This window comes from Otolemur garnettii, unplaced genomic scaffold, assembly GCF_000181295.1.
Source record: "Otolemur garnettii isolate 467f Iridium unplaced genomic scaffold, OtoGar3 scaffold00032, whole genome shotgun sequence".
Taxonomy (NCBI): Eukaryota; Metazoa; Chordata; class Mammalia; order Primates; family Galagidae; genus Otolemur; species Otolemur garnettii.
In genome coordinates this window covers 12,111,415-12,132,497 of record NW_003852427.1, presented here as the reverse complement: position 1 = coordinate 12,132,497, position 21,083 = coordinate 12,111,415, and the positions used below count along the sequence as shown (strand labels likewise).

General features: G+C 35.4%; 1 protein-coding gene and 1 pseudogene across 1 annotated transcript in view; both read left to right on the top strand.

Moving 5' to 3' along the window:
- Positions 1-21,083, top strand: part of ATR (ATR serine/threonine kinase) — a 142,095-nt gene that overhangs the window by 19,185 nt on the left and 101,827 nt on the right. Inside the window, exons 7-17 of the mRNA XM_023513056.1 lie at positions 433-629; positions 2,519-2,668; positions 4,251-4,443; positions 4,670-4,932; positions 5,925-6,115; positions 6,198-6,298; positions 6,633-6,804; positions 7,721-7,891; positions 9,788-9,982; positions 11,346-11,531; positions 18,421-18,513. Coding sequence (XP_023368824.1) covers positions 433-629; positions 2,519-2,668; positions 4,251-4,443; positions 4,670-4,932; positions 5,925-6,115; positions 6,198-6,298; positions 6,633-6,804; positions 7,721-7,891; positions 9,788-9,982; positions 11,346-11,531; positions 18,421-18,513 — 1,912 coding nt within the window. The remainder of the gene's footprint in view (positions 1-432; positions 630-2,518; positions 2,669-4,250; positions 4,444-4,669; positions 4,933-5,924; positions 6,116-6,197; positions 6,299-6,632; positions 6,805-7,720; positions 7,892-9,787; positions 9,983-11,345; positions 11,532-18,420; positions 18,514-21,083) is intronic.
- On the top strand, positions 696-819 carry LOC111725163 (annotated as a pseudogene).

The following is a 21,083-nucleotide window of genomic DNA, read 5'->3' as shown; positions in this document are numbered from 1 at the left end:
ATGTGGGCAGCACCCGTAGTTCAGTGTTTTCGGCGCCAGCCACAGACACCAAGGCTGGCAGGTTCGAACCTGGCCCAGGCCAGCTAAAATCAACAATGACAACTGCAACAAAAAAATAGCCAGGTGTTGTGGTGCTTGTAGTCCCAGCTACTTGGGAGGTTGAGGCAAAAGAATTGCTTAAACCCAAGAGTTGGAGGTTGCTGTGAACAGTGACACTATAGGACTCTACTGAGGGCGACATAGTGATACTCTGCCTCCAAATAAATAAATAAATAAATAAAATAATAATGTATTAATAGAGTTGGATATTTGCTTTAAATTGGTTTAAGATTATAGATTAACTTTATATTCACAGTTTTTTTGCTTTATTAAAATATTAGGTTTGTAACAAAATTCATCTTAATTTCAATGTTTTTAAAAAAATGTATTTAGCTGCAGCCATAATTTCAAGGACTTTGAGCACAAATCTAAGAAGAAACTGTCAATAGTGATAACTTGGATGCCATTGGATTTTTACACAAGAGTGCTAAAGAGCTGCAGGAGTTTGTTAGAATCTATTCAGAAACCTGACCTAGAGGCAATCATTGATAATGTGGTGAAAATTTATGATGCATTGATTTACATGCAAGGTGAGTACATATAAGCAGTAGATCAGAATAACTTTTAATGATAATCAGTATAGAAATAGGCTTTCTATATTCTGGTTTCTCTTCAGATCGTATAAATCTTTGCCTTTTACTAAAGATTTCCATGGAGAAGTAGGCTTTCTTTCTTGCCTGAAACCTAAATGCACAAGTTGTTTAGAATACTCAGGGTTTCTGTTTTTTGTTAAATTTCACTTCCATTAAATTTGCTAATAATTTCTGAGTTCTGAATTTATTTGTGTAATATTTTGATTTGTTATTCTCTAGTCAATAGAAATTATTTATAACTTTTAAGTTTTTGATTTGGGAATTTGAAGCATGCTATGATCCTTCTTTTGTGTATACGTACATATTTTTATAATGTCACACATAATTTATTTGAGTTGATCTCTATGTAAGGAATCCCTGTTTAGGCTGGTTGTGGTGACTCACAGTTGTAATTCTAGTACTCTGGAAGATCAAAAGGAGAAAATTGTTTCAGGTCAGGAGTTCAAGATCAGCCTGAGCAAGAGCAATACCCCATCTCTACCAAAAATAAAAAAAATTAGCCAGGCATGGTAGTACATGCCAGTAGTCCCAACTACCAGGAGTCTGAGGCAGGAGGATCTCTTGAGCCCAAGAGTTTGAGGTTTTAGAACATTATATAGAGTGAAACTCTGTCAAAAAAAAGAATCCCTGGCTCAGCGCCGTAGCTCCGTAAGTAGGGAGGGTTCCAGCCACATACACCAAGGCTGGCAGGTTTGAGCCTGGACCTGCTGAACAACAGTGACAAATGCAACCAAAAATAGCTGGGTGTTGTGGCGGGCGTCTGTAGTCCCAGCTTCTCTGGAGGCTGAGGCAAGAGAATTGTTTAACCCCAAGAGTTTGAGGTTGCTGTGAGCTGTGATGCCATGATACTCTGCCAAGGGCAACATAGTGACACTCTTGTCTCCAAGAAAAAAACAATTGGCATGGTGGCTCACACCTATAATCCTAGCACTCTGGGAGGCCTAGGTGGGCAAATAGCTTGAGCTCATGAGTTTTTTCTTTTTTAGCTCATGAGTTTAAGATGAGTCTGAGCAAGAGTGAGATGCCCTCTCTATTAAAAAAATAGAAAAAAACTAGCTGTGCATTGTAACGGGTGCCTGTGTTCCTAGCTACTCAGGAGGCTAAGGCAAGAGGATTGCTTGCAATATATTTCATAAGTGTTGCAAGCAATCCTCTTGCCTTAGCCTCCTGAGTAGCTTAGTAGGATGTAAGCATTCCAATTTGTACAAATAATCAACACATTGAATCCTATAATGGTTTAAATGTATTTATGATCTATATACGAATGACTTAATAAAACAAAAAAAAGAAGATTGCTTAAACCCAGGAGTTCGAGGTTGCTGTGAGCTAAGACAACATAGCACTCTACCTAGGGTGACAGAGGAGACTCTGTCTCAAAAAAGAAACTCTGTTTATAAAATGTTCATTATAACTCCAGTTGATGTTTCGAATGTCTCTCTCTATATAGACATAAATATATGTATATATGTATATATTTTTTTTTTTGTTGGAGGAGGGCAGAGTCTCACTATGTTGCCCTTGGTAGAGTGCTGTGGCATCACAGCTCACAGCAACCTCAAACTCTTGGGCTCTTGCCTCAGCCCCCCAAGTAGCTGGGACTATAGGTGTCTGCCACAACGCCCGGCTAGTTTTTGTTGCTGTTGTCATTGTTGTTTAGCTGGCCCGGGCCGGGTTCAAACCTGCCAGCTTCAGTGTATGTGGCTGGGGCCATAACCACTGTGCTATGGGCACCAAGCCTCAAGTGTCTATATTTTTATTTTTAAAAAGACTCTTTAAATATGATTAAGGAAAAGATATAATTAATGACCTCTTCTGTGTTTCTGTAGTAAAAAGTTCATTTGAAGATCATATTCTGGAAGAGCTGTGTGGCATGCTCTCAATTCCATGGATTTATTCCCATTCTGATGACTGTTTAAAGTTGACCACATTTGCCACTGGTCTTCTAACATTAAGCCAGAGGATTTCAGATAGCTACTGTAAGTGGGCATAGAATTGTGTCTATGTTTGTGATTTGTTTTGTTTTGTCTTAATTCATCTCTATATAGGACTTCTAAAACTTATTTATATTATTCAGTAATTAAAAGGGTATATTTTTAATAATTCATACAAGCAGTTATGTGAGTAAAAAGTAACAAATGACTGATAGATTTCATTTCCTTTATTACTGTAAAAACTTTGAAATATATCCTTATATATCTTTATTTTCATTTAATATCATTATGAAATATTTGAGAAATACAAAAAAGAGCAGAGGACATACTAAACACTCTTATCCCAACTTCTACTTTATTTTTTATTTATTTATTTGTTTATTTTTTTTGAGATAGAGTCTTACTTTGTCGCCCTCGGTAGAGTGCTGTAGCGTCACAGCTCACAACAACCTCCAACTCTTGGGCTTAGGCAATTCTCTTGCCTCAGCTTCCTGGGTAACTGGGACTACGAGCGCCCACCACAATGCCTGGCTATTTTTTGTTGCAGTTTGGCTGGGGCTGGGTTCAAACCTGCCACCCTCAGTATATGGAGCTGGCACCCTACTCACTGAGCCACAAGTGCCACTCAACCAACTTCCACTTTAAGAGATAAGAATATTAGAGATGAAAGCCCTTCAGTTGTTGCTCTGTAATTTCATTTCCCTAATTCTTTCCCCAGAGATAACTACTATTCTGAATTTGGTATTGACTATTCTAATGAATGATGTCTTGCTTTACTGTATAGAACTGTTTTATCTTTTACAACTTGTGTTTTGTTAGTCAACATTATCTCTGTGAAACTTAACCTATGGTGATATATATAGCTCTAGTATGTTATTTAAACTTCTCAATAGTAGACAGCTATATGAATAGAGACACTATCAAGCCTCGCTGATTGGTAGATAATCAAGCTGTTTCCAATTTTTTCATAAGTACAAACAAAATTTCATTGACTATATTTTTATTCTGACTCCTTGCTTTTTGAAAAGTGTGGTCCCTAGACTCACATTGCTACTTGCATTGCTACTGTTGAGGAAATTGTTAGAAATGGAAAATCTCATACTCTACGCAGACCTACTGAATCAGAGTCTGCATTTTAACAAGATAGTTGATTCATATGCATATTAAAGTTTGAGAAGCACCATTTAAAGGTATCTGAGGAGTGGAATTGTTGGGTTGTATGGTTTGCATACCCTCAACTCTGTTCTGCTGTATTGTTTTCCAAAGATGTGCCAGCTTACACGCCTGTTAGCAGAACATAGTAATTCCTATTGTTTCACATCCTCCAAACTTTAAAATTTTTGCTATTTAGAAAAAATAAAAAAAAACACGGATTTAACCTTCTTTCTCTTTTTTTCTTTTTCTTTTTTTTTTGCTGTTTGATGGACATGATTTTCAATTTTCATTTCCTTGATTATTTAGTAAGTTTGTTTATAGAACTTTTTCAGTGAACTTGCTTTATCTTTTGAAAAGGAGCTATTAAACTAAATATTATATGTGTTTTAAATGTGACTTAACTTTATAATATATGTATGTATGTAAAATTAACTATATTAGAAATGTTGTTTAATGGACTTAATTTTTTTAGCACCCCAGGCACAGTCACGGTGTGTATTTCTTCTAACTCTGCTTCCAAGAGGGATATTCCTTGAATGGAGAACAGCAGTTTACAACTGGGCCCTGCAGAGCTCCTATGAAGTAATCCGGGCTAGTTGTGTTAATGGATTTTTTATCTTACTGCAGCAGCAGAATTCTTGTAACAGAGTTCCCAAGATCCTTATGTATGTATTAAGATTTTAATTTGAATATGTCACTTGGAAAGATAATTCTCTAGCTATCTTGGCAAAGTTATACTTATTGCTGAATATGTGCAGCAAATGTTGCTTTTAGTTTTAGAATTTAAATTTTTTCACTTTTAGATTTTGTTTTAACTAGTACTTTTGTCCCAGATTAAGCAAGACTATTTAGACCAAAAAGGTTTAGTACTTTTTCATTTTTTTCTCCCAGAGATAAAGTTAAAGATGATTCTGACATTGTCAAGAAAGAATTTGCCTCTATACTTGGTCAACTTGTCTGCACTCTCCATGGCATGTTTTATTTGACAAGTTCCTTAATAGAACCTTTCTCTGAACATGGGCATGTGGACCTCTTCTGTAAGAATTTAAAAGCCACTTCTCAACATGAATGTTCATCTTCTCGATTAAAAGCTTCTATTTGCAAGCCATTCCTTTTCCTATTGAAAAAAAATACACCTAGTCCAGTAAAACTTGGTGAGTGATTATGATTTATTTAATATTTTAAAACCTGTGTAAGTTCTGTTTTTCAAATCAGTGATAGAATTGGGCTAAAGCCTTATATAATTATAGCAAGTTACATGCTTGTTAGAGTCAATGCTCAATAATGATTGCATATAAATGGGATGACCAGTATTAGACTGCCTTATAGTACCAGTAAGAGATGTGATTATTGGATTTTTTAAATAATCCTGTGATTTGACAGGCTGCAGCATCCCTGATAGCTGGTTCAAAATTATAAGTTTCAGTATTCCATACCTTCTTTTCCTTTTTCAGTTTTTAGCCAGGACTGGGTTTGAACCCACCACCTCTGGTATATAGGGCTGGCGCCCTACTCTTGAGCCACAGGCACTGACCCTATATCTTCTTTAATGATGTCAAAAACGTTAATGCATCCTTTTCCCCATGTTGGGACCTTCAGAAATTCAAATAGTAATGTTACCTTGCCCAACTGAGCACTATAGATTGTATCTTCTTGGATACTTTTCTAGCAATAATGGAGTATGAATTTGTTGGGTGCATGAGATTTATACAAATACTTGGATAATCCATTTGTTTAGGTAAGGTAGCAAGTTTTGAAAGCATTATGACAGATGGTTTCTAGGATTCCCTAATCTCATAAGGGTAATAATAAATCTTAGTTCAAGGTTCTTTGGATTAGTGAAATGTGCTTTTAAGTCCTATCTTGGTAATATGTAATGGCCTACATATTCTAAAAGGAACTGGTTATTTTATAACTTTAAAAAGTCTAGAATTATTTTAGATTTATGTCATCTATGACTTGTTAACTATAAAGTAAATATATAAGTATTATTTTTATTCCCTAAAACTTTGTTACTATACATACTTAAAGATTGGCAATTTAAGGCAACATAAGATTCTTTGTGGCATATTATTTATTAACACTGTATTTATAGTACAACTTTGATAATCTGTTAAATTAGACATTATATATTCTTATCTTTTAGCTTTCATAGATAACCTACCTCATCTTTGTAAGCATCTTGATTTTAGAGAAGATGAAACGGATGTAAAAGCTGTTCTCGGAACTTTATTAAATTTAATGGAAGATCCAGACAAGGATGTTAGAGTGGCTTTTAGTGGAAATATCAAGCATGTATTGGGATCCTTGGACTCTGAAGATGGATTTATAAAAGAGGTTGATAATTTTTATTTATAATTTAGGTTTTCATAGGCCTAGCTCTAAAAATTTCCTTAACCAGTTAATTTTATTGTTCTAGCTTTTTGTGTTAAGAATGAAGGAAGCATATACACATGCCCAAATATCAAGAAATAATGAGTTGAAGGATACCTTGATTCTTACAACAGGGGATATTGGAAGGTATACTTGGGTACCTTTTGTATTCTTCCTTATTTATTTATTTATTATTATTTTTTATTAAATCATAACTTTGTATATTGATGCATTTATGGGGTTCGGGGTACTGCTTCAATGTACAATGTGAAATGCTTACATTGAACTAAGTAACACATCCATCACTTCTTATTTATCTTGGCTGTTCTCCTTTTTATTTGCCTTATGTTAGAAATGGTGATATGATACATATGATAACATCAAAAAAAAGTTATTCAATATGTATTGATTTATGGATTTCCATTTGTTTCTGAGACATTTATTTTGTGTGTGTGTGATGGTTTTTCTTTTTTAATTTCAGGGCAGCAAAAGGAGATTTGGTACCTTTTGCACTCTTGCATTTATTGCATTGTTTGTTATCCAAGTCAGCATCTGTGTCTGGAGCAGCATACACAGAAATTAGAGCTCTGGTTGCAGCTAAAAGTGTTAAATTGCAAAATTTTTTTAGCCAATATAAAAAACCCATCTGTCAGGTAAGGGCCATCATTGTCTTGATTATACACAATAGCAATACTTGGCAATAATTTTTTTAAAAGAATATTTATGCATGTTTTACTGTATTTTACTTGTGAAGATTATTTTTTAAAATGATGTATTTATTTAAGAGAAATGGAATTTTGCCAGTTTTATACTTTAGGATACTTATTTGAAAACATAGATTATAAATGGGAGAAGGGAAAAATCATCTCATAATGTTGTATTTAACTATTATACTCTGTTATTAATTTTTAGGGAGATGCCTTACTTTTTTAGTAATAAACTCTTTTATACCTTGATATTATTCATATTTTTTTTTTTTTTGACAGTGGAATGGACATTTAATCATCTCTAGGGTGCTCCTGTTGGGAGTATTGTGGGGCCTTTGGCAGAGCTCTGGCTGGCACTTTGTTTTAAATATCATATATTCAATTTATAGCTAAAAAGTTAGGCCAGTGATTTTCAATTGGTATACTGCAAAAATTTTTAAAGATTATTAATTAAATTATTTTTGAAAGAAGTTCAAAGCACAAGTATATTCTTTTTTTAATTCTTTTTTTAATCAACATAATTTAAGTGTGCTACAGAAGTTTAATTATAGTCTGTGTTAAAATACTGGCTTTACCCTATTTTTGTGGTAAAATCCTTAGCATGGTATTTCAGTTTTGATATCAGGAAGCTTGGTTACTTCATCTGTCTGTAAGAGGGAGATTATTAGGTAATCTACCCATTAAGGTTGTTATAAAAATTAAATGAGCCAATTTAGGTAATATAGAACATTATTTGATGGTATCCTTTATGTAATTTTAAAAAGTATTATTATTTTCAATTAAATATTATGGTGGATTATTTATGTTACTTTAAAACTTCTTTCTTGTGTGAAATCTAAGAGTCAAATTGTTTTTGCTCTAGTTCTTGGTAGAATCCCTCCACTCCAGTCAGATGGCAGCACTTCCTAGTACTCCATTCCAGAATGCGGAGATAAGAAAACAAGATGTAGCACACCAGAGAGAAATGGCTTTAAATACCTTGTCTGAAATTGCCAATGTTTTTGACTTTCCTGATCTTAATCGTTTTCTTACTGTAAGTTGCAACATATAGTTCACTTAATTAAGGTTTGCAATTCCGTATTCTGTTCATTCCATTCTAGATTTTAACTTTGATGTGAGATTATTGCTTATACTATAAAATTTAAGGTCATGCTGATTTGAGTTATCATCCTGTGTGGTTAGCAGTCCTGAAAGGTTAATACTAAGTAAAGAATGCTAATCATTTCAGTTAACTCTCTGAGCCCTAATGTCTTTCTTTAGTCCTGTGATTGGTTCCATTTGTAATTCAGAGTCTAATATGATCATTTCTACTCCTGAGGAGATAGAGTAATAAAGTACAAAACTCTAGTGGTATAGAAAATGATCGGCTATGAATTCAAGACATACTTTATAGTATGGAGTGGCTTAGAAAGCCTTTGACAAGTCATTAGGGCTGAGATATAAAAGATTATGGAGTAGATTATCTTCTTATATTTTCCAAAGACACAAACTTACCATTTCTCTTAATTAATAAATTATAATGGCAATTCATACAGAATTTTTCCTATAGTATTACTATGCTTTGTTAATTGCTTATAAATTGGTTAATACTGAAGGAAATATGACAGTACATGGGGAGGACCACAAGAATATTCAGATCTTTTCATTCTACTCTGGGAATCATAAAGCATAGGTGTTTATTTCAACATTATCTAAGTAGCAAAGCAAAGTAAAAACAAAACTCTTGAAACTAATGAAACTAGTGAAACTAATGAAACTAGTGAAACTAATGACTTTTCAAAGGCTTCCAACGTGGCAGGTGGTGGCTAACTCCTGTAATCCTAGCACTCTTGGAGGCCAAAGTTGCCTCAGGATCCCTTGAGCTCAGGAGGTCCAGACCAGTCTGAGCAAGAATAAGACCTCGTTTTTACTGAAAATACAAAAAAATTAGCCAGGGGTTGTTGCAGGCACCTGTAGTCCCACCTACTCAGGAGGCGGAGTCAGGAGGATTGCCTGAACTCAGGAGTTTGAGGTTGTTGTGAGCTAGGCACTATGGCACTCCAGCCAGGGGCAGCAGAGTGTGACTCTGTCCACCCAACCCCCCAGGAAAAAGCTTCCTAAACTACTCCATACTACAGAGTATGTGGTAGGATATTATGTAACTTATTACCATGACAATGAGAACTTTATAGAAACAACCCTAAATAGTCTTATAGTGTTAACATTCAAGTTGAAAGGCATAATGAAGTAAGGTATAAGCATCTCTGAGGGCAGAACCTTGGTCTTGTTCACTATCACATCTGCAGTGCTTACAATTGTGACTGACATGTAGTAAATGTTCATTAGATAACATGTTGAATGAATAAATGAAATTTTTTTTGTTGGATTTTGTATGTATCATATGAACATCTTAAGGGAAATAGACTAAAATAAAAATAGATTTGTTGCAGTATTAGGATGGTGGATGTGTTAAAAGGTTTTTTTTTAATTATACTATTGTATTATCAACTCTTTAAAAACATTTTTTTAAATTGCATTTATTGTAACTTTTTGCAATAATTTGTAGCCTATCTTAAAAAATACAGGTTAATTGAAATACATCAGACTTGAGACTTCTGCCTTAGAGCATGAATATATTTTAATGCATACTCCTGAGAAATTATCTTCTTTACTTTTATGTTTGCTTATTTGTGGTCTGTTTCAATCATTTTATAGTGTAAACTCTATGCCATTAGGCATCCTGCCTATTTTGTTCAGTGCTATATCTACAATGTCTGAACAGTACATGCATACTAAATATCTGTTGGTAAATAAATGGTAAATATGAATTCAAATGTAAGTCGTATAGACTCCAAATTTGTGTGACATTTAAAAATATTTTTTTACATCGCTTGTGTGTTTTATCACTCAGACAAATGTACTTTTTGGTTATTTTGGCTTTCTTTTTCAGAGGACTTTACAAGTTCTACTACCTGATCTTGCTGCCAAAGCAAGCCCTGCAGCTTCTGCTCTCATTCGAACTTTAGGAAAACAACTAAATGTCAATCGTAGAGAGATTTTAATAAATAACTTCAAATATATTTTTTCCCATTTGGTTTGTTCCTGTTCTAAAGATGAATTAGAACGTGCCCTTCATTATCTGAAGGTAATTGAATATTTGTATATGTTTTACTCTTTTGTGTAAATTAGTGTTATAGTAGAGCTTTTATAACATTCTTACCGGAAGAAAGTTGAATAATTTGTAGCCTATCTTAAAAAATTTAAGTTCCAGTGTTATGTTAAATAGTCTTTGTACTGGGAGCATATTAAATAGAAATCTTCTTTTGTTATTTCCTTCGGTTATTTCTCCATAATGGGATATGATAGTTACTCATTGTGGACTTCTTAGTTGATATCATTAGCATTTTTCAGTTGATTAGAGCTATGAGTTGATTGATAATATTCAGATAATATCTGTAGGAAAAAGGCAGCCACTTCCAACTGTGATACAATGTCTATGTTTAGTTACTTTGTGCTCTGATTACAATTTGGCCCAGTTTCTTGCTAGTTTTTAGATTTAAAATTATAACTTGTGTTTCTTTTTTTGGTGTCATGTTAACAGTACCTTACTGAAGAGTATGAGATTACATAGGAAATGTATTGTAATCTGTAAAACCTGTTGGAAACATGCATATAACTCATGTAATATGAGATTACATAGGAAATGTAATGTAATCTGTAAAACCTGTTGGAAACATGCATATAACTCATGTAATATGAGATTACATAGGAAATGTAATGTAATCTGTAAAACCTGTTGGAAATATGCATATAACTTTACTACTTTCTCTGACATTAATTTATTTCATTTGTTTCATAATGTGTCAGCAGCGGGTCTCTTTCCATACAAGAGTTATTAAACATTGAATGAAAGTAAATCTGTGTCTTTTGAAGGTAGAATGAAAATAATAAGTATTTATGAAGTGCTTACTAAATGCCAGAAATTGTGCTAAACCATTTATATAGATCACTTCACTTAATCCTCACAGTTACCCAAGGAGATAAAGGTGCTATTATCTTTTTATTTTGTAGATGAGGAAACTAAGGCAGAGGGAGGCTAGACTAGGTAATTTGTCCAAGTCACAGCACTAGTAAGTGACAGAATTTGACTAAAATAATCTAACAAGAAAGACTCCTCTAAGCTACTATCACCACACGGGTTACGTGTCAGTAAATACTGAGCTGATATTGTAAGACCTTAGAGAAAACTAAGATTTTCCTTTTTAAATTTTATATCAAAATAAAGTCTTATCACTTCTCCTCATTACCTGTAACCTAGGGAAGTCCTACCAGGAATGAACAAGATTAGAATCCTTTTCCAGTACCTTTTCTTAATACTATTAATAAATCCTGTCATCTAGTCTAGAGTTCCTGATTTACTAATAGCATGTTAAAATCTATATGCTTATTTTCAGAATGTTAGTATTGAGGGAAAAAACTTTTTTTTCTTTTAAATGTCTTTGAGTTAGAATGAAACAGAAATTGAACTGGGGAGCCTTTTGAGACAAGATTTCCAGGGATTGCATAATGAATTATTGCTACGTATTGGAGAACACTATCAACAGGTTTTCAACGGTTTGTCAATTCTTGCTTCATTTGCATCTAGTGATGATCCATATCAGGGCCCAAGAGATATCACATCACCTGAATTGATGGTAAGGAATATGTTCAGTAAATTTTTTTCCATTTTTGTTTTTCTTTTTTGCAGCTTAATTGAAGAAACTGATTTTTTTTTTTCATTTTCCAACTGGTAGAGATTGGTAAATTTTAAGTTGGTATTGTTATTTTCAGAAGGATTGATTTAGGGCCAGGCATGGTGGCTCACGCCTATAATCCTAGCACTCTGGGAGGCTGAGGTGAGTGGATTGCCTTGAGCTCATAAGTTCGAGACCCCGTCTTTAAAAAATAGTGGGCATTGTGGTGGGTGCCTGTAGTGACAGCTACTTGGGAGGCTGAGGCAAGAGAATCACTTGAGCCTGCAAGTTTCAGGTTGCTGTGAGCTATGATGCCATGGAATTCTACCAAGGATGACAAAGTGAGACTCTGTCTTTAAAAAAAAAAAAAAAAGGAAGATTGATTTAAATTGTATGGTCAAACATGGTGCCTGTAGCTCAAGTGGCTAAGGTGCCAGCCACATAGACCTGAGCTGGTGGGTTCAAATCCAGCCCATGCTCTCCAAACAACAATGACAACTACAACCAAAAAATAACCAGGTATTGTAGTAGACGCCTGTAGTCCCAGCTACTTGGGAGGTTCAGGCAAGAGAATCACTTAAGCTCGAGAGTTTGAAGTTGCTGTGAGCTGTGATGCCATGGCATTCATGCCAGGGCGACAGCTTGAGGCTCTGTCTTAAAAATAAATAAATAAATAAATAAATTGCATGGTCATAGTCAGGCATTAACAACTTATGTTAGCACTGAAAAACATAGATTTTAAAATAGTTTTGGAAGATTTTGTTTTTCACTAAGTAAAAATGTTTAAAAATATTTTTCTTCACTACTTTTAAACTCTACATATATTAGATGTTTACAGTTCTCCCCTCATCCTTCACCCTATAACTTCCCCTTCTTTGGGATAGCAAACTAAATTCATCACTTCTAACTGTAGTTTAATCCTTTGTTGGATTGAAGGGAGTTCAAGATACGTTATCCCTTTTTATCTTTCTCTACCTTAAATTTATGCCAGAAATCACTTTATTATTTTATTTCTTTATCTGAAAAAATATGTAAATCCTCAGGCTTACTCTTTTTCTTTTCCTTCTTTCTTTCTATTTTTTAATTTTCAGACAGGGTCTTGCTGTATTGCCAAGGCTGGTCTGTAACTCCTGTGCTCAAGCAATTCTGCTTCAGTCTTCTGAGTAGCTGGAATTTTTTTTTCTTTTGATTGCCCTCATTCCTATAAGACTGAAAAGATTATCAGTGAAATATCTTGAGAGAGGTTTCTATCTCTGCTTTCTTATTTCCCATTAAATGAATCCATTCTACTCTGGCTCTGTTCTCAATATTTTATGAAATTCTTCTTGTTGTGATCACCACCAGTCTTCCTACAATTAAATCCCATGGTCACTTCTCTGTCTCTATCTCAGTCAGCCTTTCTGTAGCATTTAGTACACTTGACCCTTCCTCCCTGTGTGGCATTATATGATGCCAAATTGTCTTGATTTTCTTTTTTCTTCACTCTTTTTCTTCTTTACTGGCTCTTTTCAGTAAAGAATGATCATAATTTCAAGAAGATATCATTTACTTTATCCTCTAAATACTAGAATCATTTAGGACTATGTATAACTGTCCCTTTTTCCCCGTCATCATTTTCTCCTTAAATTCCCTCATTTGTTTTTTTTTCTTTAGTATGATTTATGTTTTAGTGATTTTATAGTTAAAATTTTAGTCTGGGTGTCCCCTGAGTTTTGGACTTGTGAGTTTGTATAGGTTATGCCCTGGAAAGAAACAGCACACACAAAAATAGTGAAGTGAAAATAATTTGACAAAGGAGCTATTTTTAGTTTTACAGACAATGTCAAGGAACCCAGGAACTACAAACAGTAGAAAACTTAATGTTCCCCTTAGTCCTGGGAAAAGGGAGGAAATAGTTTTACTGTAACTTATTTGAGAGCTACAACCATAAGATGAAGGAGTCCTTTCATTGTAGAGTGATACAGTTACTACCAGAACTACCTCAAAACATGGAGCCGGAAATATAAGTACCCACTCTCTCTTCTTATCATCTGTTCTCTTGGTGCTTCCTGTTAACTGAATTCAGTGGGGAGTCTGAAGGCATAGGATCCTAAGTGATGTAGTCTAGTAAGCCTCCCAGGCACAGAGCAGGGCAGAAGAGGGCAGAGAATGGATGTGAGGGTGGGAAGAAGCAAGCAACCTTATGCAAACAACCATTTCATCTTTCTCTGAAAGCCTCCTAACTGTTCTTTCTTTTTATTCCTCTCTCTCTACAATTAATTATGTACACAGCATTTGGAGTACTCTTTTTACAAACTCATATCATTCCCATGCTTAAATTGCTTCTGTGGTTTTATATTGTTCTTAAGATAAAATCTACGAGGCCGTACATGCTTTGCCTACCTTTCTACTCTGATGTTGTACTACTATTTTCTTCTTTTCTCTCTATGTCTCAGCATTGTTTCTTTTGTGTTTTGTATACATGCTAAGCTTTTCTGCTTCAAAGTCTTTGTAGCTAGTTTCTCTGCTGGGAATAATATCCTGGATCTTTCTCATTCTTTAGATTTCAGTTTCCTGAATACCCTATCTCAACTTCCTTATCCCATTTCTTATCTATCACATAATCATGTTTATTTTCTTATAGCAATTATCATAACTTTGTTTACATGTTTACTTATTTAGTGTCTTTTGCTCATAATGGTCTAATGGGAGAGAATGACTTTGCTTATCTTGAATACCTGTACCCCAGCACAGTATTCAAGGCATACATAATGAATTTTGGTGAGTGGAGAATGAATGAACTCAAAGAATTGTTTGTCTAACTGCAAGAACTTTACAAAAATTAGAATGTTCACATGGATTGTGTGAGTGCCCTCTATGTGTGTGTTTTATTTAAGAAGCATAGGCTGGAATCATATACTTAGTGAATTATGGCTTATTATGCCAAAGTTGAGTCTCAGTTGAAATCAGAAGTTTGCAAAACAAAATACAATTTTAGAATTGAAAAACAGATGATTTTCTGTGCTGGGAAAGAGAAAATTTGATCCCAAGATCTAATCTGGAGAACACATAGAACCCCTAACTAGCTCCTCTCTGTATGTAGTAGTATCTTCCCTTCTACCTTCCTCCTCATGGTAATGCATGTTACCTGGATATACCCAAATCAGATCCCGCAACATCAGGCAATGCAACATTCTTCTCAAGTTGGAAAATACTTCAGTTGCTACTCATTCCCAGCTCTTTTTCTTGCCATTTTCCTTGCCTGTATATAAAGATTTTGAAAGAGAGGAATGTTCTTCTTTACAGAGTAGTCATAAATTGAGAACCAAGAAAGCACTCGTTCAATACTAAGGAATCTACAAGAATTAGGATTTGGGGAAGGTGGAAAAGATTACCTACACTTTTTTTTTTTTTTTTTGAGACAGAGCCTCAAGCTGTTGCCCTGTGTAGAGTGCAATGACATCACAGCTCACAGCAACCTCCAACTCCTAGGCTCAAGCCATTCTCCTGCCTTCACCTCCCAAAAGCTGGGATTACAGGCATCTGCCACAATCCTCGAATATTTTTTGGTTGCAGCCGTCATTGTTGTTTGGCGGGCCTGGGCTGGATTCGAACCTGCCAGCTCAGGTGTATGTGGCTGGTGCCTTAGCTGCTTGAGCCACAGGCGCCAAGCCATACCTAGACATTTTTAAAAATTAGAAATTTCAACCAAAATAACCTGATAAGATCCCCATTAAAACTTTTATAAAGAATCTCCATAAGGCTCTTTCCATGATGTTTACCAAACTAGAAAACCTTCTCTGGCTGCTGTGTGGTTCCTCACATGCAAAACAGAAATAAGTGGATTCCCCTGACTATTTACCATGTTGTGAAGTGTTCCCCCCCCCCAGCCCCCAGCTTCTTTATGAAGTGCAAGCTTCCATCCTCACAGCTTGAGAGGATGTGAATCATTCCATAGATATCTGTCTTCTAGTACCACCCCTCATATCTCCTCTACATAGCAGCTACATTCTAGGAACACCATACCACATGCTATAGAGCTGCAAATCTGTGCTAAGCATGTGAGACAATAACTGACAAGGCCAAGTGCAGTGGCCCACACCTGTAATCCTAGCACTCTGGAAGGCTGAGGGGGTGGATTGCTTGAGCTCAGGAGTTTGAGACCAGCCTGAACAAGAGTGAGACCCCTGTGTCTACTAAATAAATAGAAAAAACTAAGACATTGTGGCAGACACCTGTAGTCTCAGCTACTTGGGAGGCTGAGGCAAGAGGATTGATCAAGCCCAATAGTTTAAGGTTGCTGTGAGCTATGATACCATGGCCCTCTACCCAGGGTAATAGAGTGAGACTCTGTCTCAAAAAGAAAAAAAAAGACAATTACTGACAGAAAAAAATTTTTTTAAATTATGAACTCCATCCATTTAGTATATTTCAAAGGTATAATACTTTCCATTTATCAGTGAAAACAGTTAATTTCTAACTTCCCAAAACATTAGCAAATGGCAAAAAAAAAATTCTTTGAAAGTCACATTTACGTATATAGTGCATTTTAGAAAAGTAGAGGGCAAGACAGATTTTACCCACTTTCATGAGTTTCAGCAAATACTGGATCTACTCAAGGGTGGGAAAAAGGGCAACTTTCATAAAGGAATATGTTGTTAAATGAGACATTTACTATACCCCTAAGAGCACCAGATGTGTAACATGCTTTCTAAATTAGATCTAGGATGTGGAATGTGGAATCCATATGTCCTCCTACCCTTAAGGGCTGTCTACTGTCTACTGTTAATGAATTTAATAAAACAAAGCACACACACACTTCCCCCCAAAACTAAGGAAAAATAAAAACCTACTAAGATGTTCCAGATCACTCTCCAGAGTGGAGCCAGAGAGCATCTTCAGCAATTTGAATTAGTCTGTTACAGAGTCATCACACGTATGCCTTGCTTTAAAAAAAAATTTTTTTTTTGAAAGAACAAAACAAAAACTAATATTGATCACAATTACTCAAAATTAACTAATATGGGAAAGGCAGCCATAGCTGTGGGCCTTGTCTCACATGAATACATGTGGGTAGGTGTCATTATTGCAAAAATGAATTTTTGTTTGTAATCTTTAGTTTGATTTAAAAATTGATTTTAGTATTATGCCAATACCAGTTGTGCAGAAAGGGCTCTGAAGAGATAGATGTTCATAACAGCACACACCTGCAGTCTCCTTCGATTATGGAGGCTCCAGGGCAGCCGATATTGCTTTGCGAAATACATTCTTTAGGTCTTTCTGTGAGAGTACAGAACATGAACACTCCACATACTTGACAGCCTTCAGATTATAGCCCAGCTTTTCAATGGTCTCTGGAGTGATAAGCTTTTGTTTCTTCTTGGCAAGTTTATAAATAGTAGAGGGGTCATCTCTGAGATCAGTTTGGTTCCCCACAGTAAGAAAGAAGTCTTTGGACAGTGGTGAATTATTGCAGGCATCCACTTTCCTTTCACATTTTCAAATGAGGATGGAAGGACCACTAAAAACAGACTATTTAAGTGTGTGTATATATATACATATATATAAAAAATCTGTTGTTTGTGGATAACTCAGTGGTTGTAATTTGTCATAATCATCTTGCCCTAAGGTATCAAAAAGTCCAAGAGGGCCAGATATGGTCGCTCACATACTCTGGGAGGCCAAAGTGGGGGGATCCCCTGAGCTCAGGAGTTCAAGACCATTCTGAGCAAGAGAGAGACCCTGCCTCAACTGAAAATAGGAAGATTAACCAGCACCATGGCAAATGCCTGTAGTCCCAGTTTCTGAGGAGGCTGAGGCAGAGGGTTACTTGAGCCCAGGAGTTTGAGATTGCTGTAAACTAGGCTGATGCCATAGCACTCTACTCAGGGTGACAGAGTGAAATGCTGTGTCAAAAAAAAAGTCCAAGAGTATATGGCACACCACAAATCATAACTTTGCATAGTTGTCAAAAACAGTCCATATGTATTTGGATAGAAATTTGTTGTGTAAGAAATCAGGAGACAGCAACAGCACCATTGCCCACAATCATGCTTTTAATTCTTGGCCTTGCTAATATCATTTTGAATCCACTTTAAATATTTCAAATCTGAAGTTGACCTCAGCATCTCCACCAGGGCGTTGGCCTAACAATCTTTACAAGAAGTCTGTGCAGTAAGTGCTTTTGCTATTCCTATTTTAGAGACTCAGAGGACTTAAATAAGTTATTTAATATCCCACACTAGGAAGTGTCAGAATTGGGATTCAAAGCCAGGTTTGGCTGACTTAAAGCCCATGCCCTGCCCTCTAGGACCCTCTCTCAAGAAGGAATGAACTATACTCACTTCAGGAGATCCAAAGTGTCATGGATGGTGATATCTAGCTCGCAACTCTTGATGCCCATGGTGTAACTCTTTGTCATTATTACCTCAGGGGATATTGATCCCTGTGTTAGACCTGTTGTGGTAGGGTACCTTTTCTGTAATTAGGTACTTTTCCCCAGCTTATCTCTAATTGCTGTAGATTAGGGGCACCCTTGCTCTGTTCTCTGTCTTATCTTCACTCTGGATCCTTAGGTGAATCAGATCATAAGGATTCCACCCCCCTCGCTCTATGATTCAAGAGCTCATGATTTTCTCTTCGTACTATATTTTTTAATCATATTTTGTCACGGTGATTGTAAACCAGTTTCATTAATTTCTTTAAATACTAGATGTAAAAATATACGCTTTTGGAGAAATTTAGCTTACCAAATTTTTGGTAGTTAGGTAAAGTTAGGTGAAATATAAATGATATTAATTAGATAACTAAATTGTCAATTTAGGAAATTTGATCTGTATAAAACTAATACAACATTGGTTTTTGTTTTTAGGCTAATTATTTACAACCCAAGTTGTTGGGAATTTTGGCCTTTTTTAACATGCAGCTACTGAGCTCCAGTGTTGGCATTGAAGATAAGAAAATGGTAAGTAGTGATGGTTGAGTTAGAAAGTGCGAAACAGAATTCATATAGAATATGGGAGATATGATTTCTGCTTCTAGATATAAACATTCAAATATGAAAAATTACTAAACATATGACCTTCTATATTGCTGAACAACTTGTATTTTCTGAGACAAAAAGTCAGAATTGTCTTACTTTCAGTTCTTTTGTTTGTGAGTGATAGAGAAACCCAGGCCAAACTGGCTTAAAGGAACTTGTTGGCATTGTAATTAAAAGTATAAGGGTAACTTTGCTTCTTCCATAACTTGATTTTGGACTAAAAAAATTATTCTCAGAATCTATCTTTTAGCTTATGTTTACCTGGATTGGCTCCATATTTAAGTGCTAGATAATGACTTTTACAGCTTTTGGCTCAGGTCATCATAATATCTAGTCCAGTAGAAGAAAGACACCATAAACCATTTACAGCTCAAACAAGAGCTGTATAATTAAATATCAGTGGTTCAAATTGGTCTGATATGGGTCATGGCCTGTGGTATTTTGAACACCCCAAATGGTAAGTTTTATGTTTAAGTGCTTATGGCACAATGATGTTTCATTATGACTACTGTAACAGCTGGTTGTCACTGGAAATTTTTGTTCTGTAGATTGGTACTTAAAATTTTGGATTTTGAATGGGTGGAGGGAGGGGGATTGGAGGGATCACTTCTGAGGTTTATCTTACAAGGGTACAAGTGTATCTTTCTAAGAGTAGAATGTGAATATTTTAAAACAATAACTAAGAAAATGACATGAAGGCTATGTTAACCTGTCTGATGGAAGTGTTTTGGATTGTGTGTGAAAACCCCACACTGTACCCCAGAAGTACATTAATGTACATAGTTACCATTCAATAAAAAAAAAGAAAAGAAAAAAAAATTTTGGATTTTGATAAAATTTCCTTTTTTGTTGCTTTCAACTTCTATAGTCAGCAAAATTACGGTAAAAACCTATGAATGGAAGCTTTTTATTTCATTCTGTACTACTATTTTATAATTTTAAAGAACTAAGACAGACAGTATATAATATTAAGCTCTGCAGATTTTACCAGCCAATGCCAAGTAGCAACTGTTGTCAACTAGTAAATTTAATCTTTCAAGCAATTATTATTCTATCTATATGGCTTTTCTTATTGTTATCCTAATTGTTATCCTAAGAGAGAATGATGTTGAATCTAAGAAAAGTAGAGTTTCTGTTGAAAACCATAAAGAGAAAAAAAAAAAAAACCATAAAGAGCTCGCATGTTTTGGCACCTAATTAAGGTTGACCAGACAATTTCTTTAGTCCTTCATTAGAATCTAGAGCTATCTGGTTCTGTGTTTCACATGTTTTACTTTCTGGGTATATTATTAGTATTTCTTAATTATTCAAGACATCTTGAATTTAGTATCATTTGGACAAAACTTTCCACAGCAGTTGCATACCAGTGCCATTTTGGCACCAAACAAACACCAGTGAGGGTCAGTCACTGAACCCAGAATTAATAATACTATGATTTTGCAAAAAATCCATGTATTTTGCATACCATTGTACACTATTTTAATCACATTCTTTTTGTGTTCTTTTCATTATATTTTCTTCTTTTGACGTTTGGCTGTGTATTCTCTGCATGTTCTTTTTATATATTTTCTTTATTTTTCCTGAGACAGTCTCACTTTGCCACCCTGGGGTAGGGTGCTATAGTGTCATCATAGCTTACAGCAACCTCAAACTCTTGGGCTCAAGCAATCATCTTACCTCAGTTTCCTGAGTAGCTGGGACTATATAGGTACCTGCCCGGCTAGTTTTTTCTATTTTTACCAGAGACAAGGTCTTGCTCTTGCTCAGGCTGGTCTCAAACTCCTGAGCTCAAGCAGTCCACCTACCTAGCCTCCCAGAGAGCTAGGATTGTAAGTATGAGTCACCACACCTGGCCCTATATTCTTTTGATGTGTGGCTGAGAAAGATGTATTTGCTGCATTCACTACATGCCTTCCTATATTTCCAGTCTCTCCCACAGAGACAAAGGTAGCAGTGATCTGTTTTTGAAAAGCTTTTCACTGCTTGTCTTGTAACTATTCCTTTTGCTTCAGTATGAACCATTTCTCTTGTCACTGTTCCTTGTCCTTAATTGTTCTTGTGTTCACAAAGATCCATTACCATTGTATATTTTTTGTGGAGAACAATGCACGTTTTGGTCACATGTTCTTCTGGTTTCTTGACAGAGCTATTGTGCCAAGTCTTTCAAAAAGTGTTTTTTTCCCAGTTGTTTCTTCAAGTGAAGTTACAATTGGTGGCTATTTGTTTCCTGAAAAATCACATACAAATTGTATGCTGTGATGTTTATGATGTTGAAGAAAATTGCCAGGGGCCAGTGAGTGCCAGGTTTCTCTGCTCTGGGAATATGTTCTCATGCACTCATCAAGTGTGTCAACACTTGCTTTAATAGTATTACAAAAATGGATTACTTTAGGCTTGTTATCTGCCACTTTCATATCCTCATGCTGTGTGGAAAGTACTGTAATTGCCTTTCCTGTCTCAGGAGCACAACTTACTAATGTCACATAGGGAAA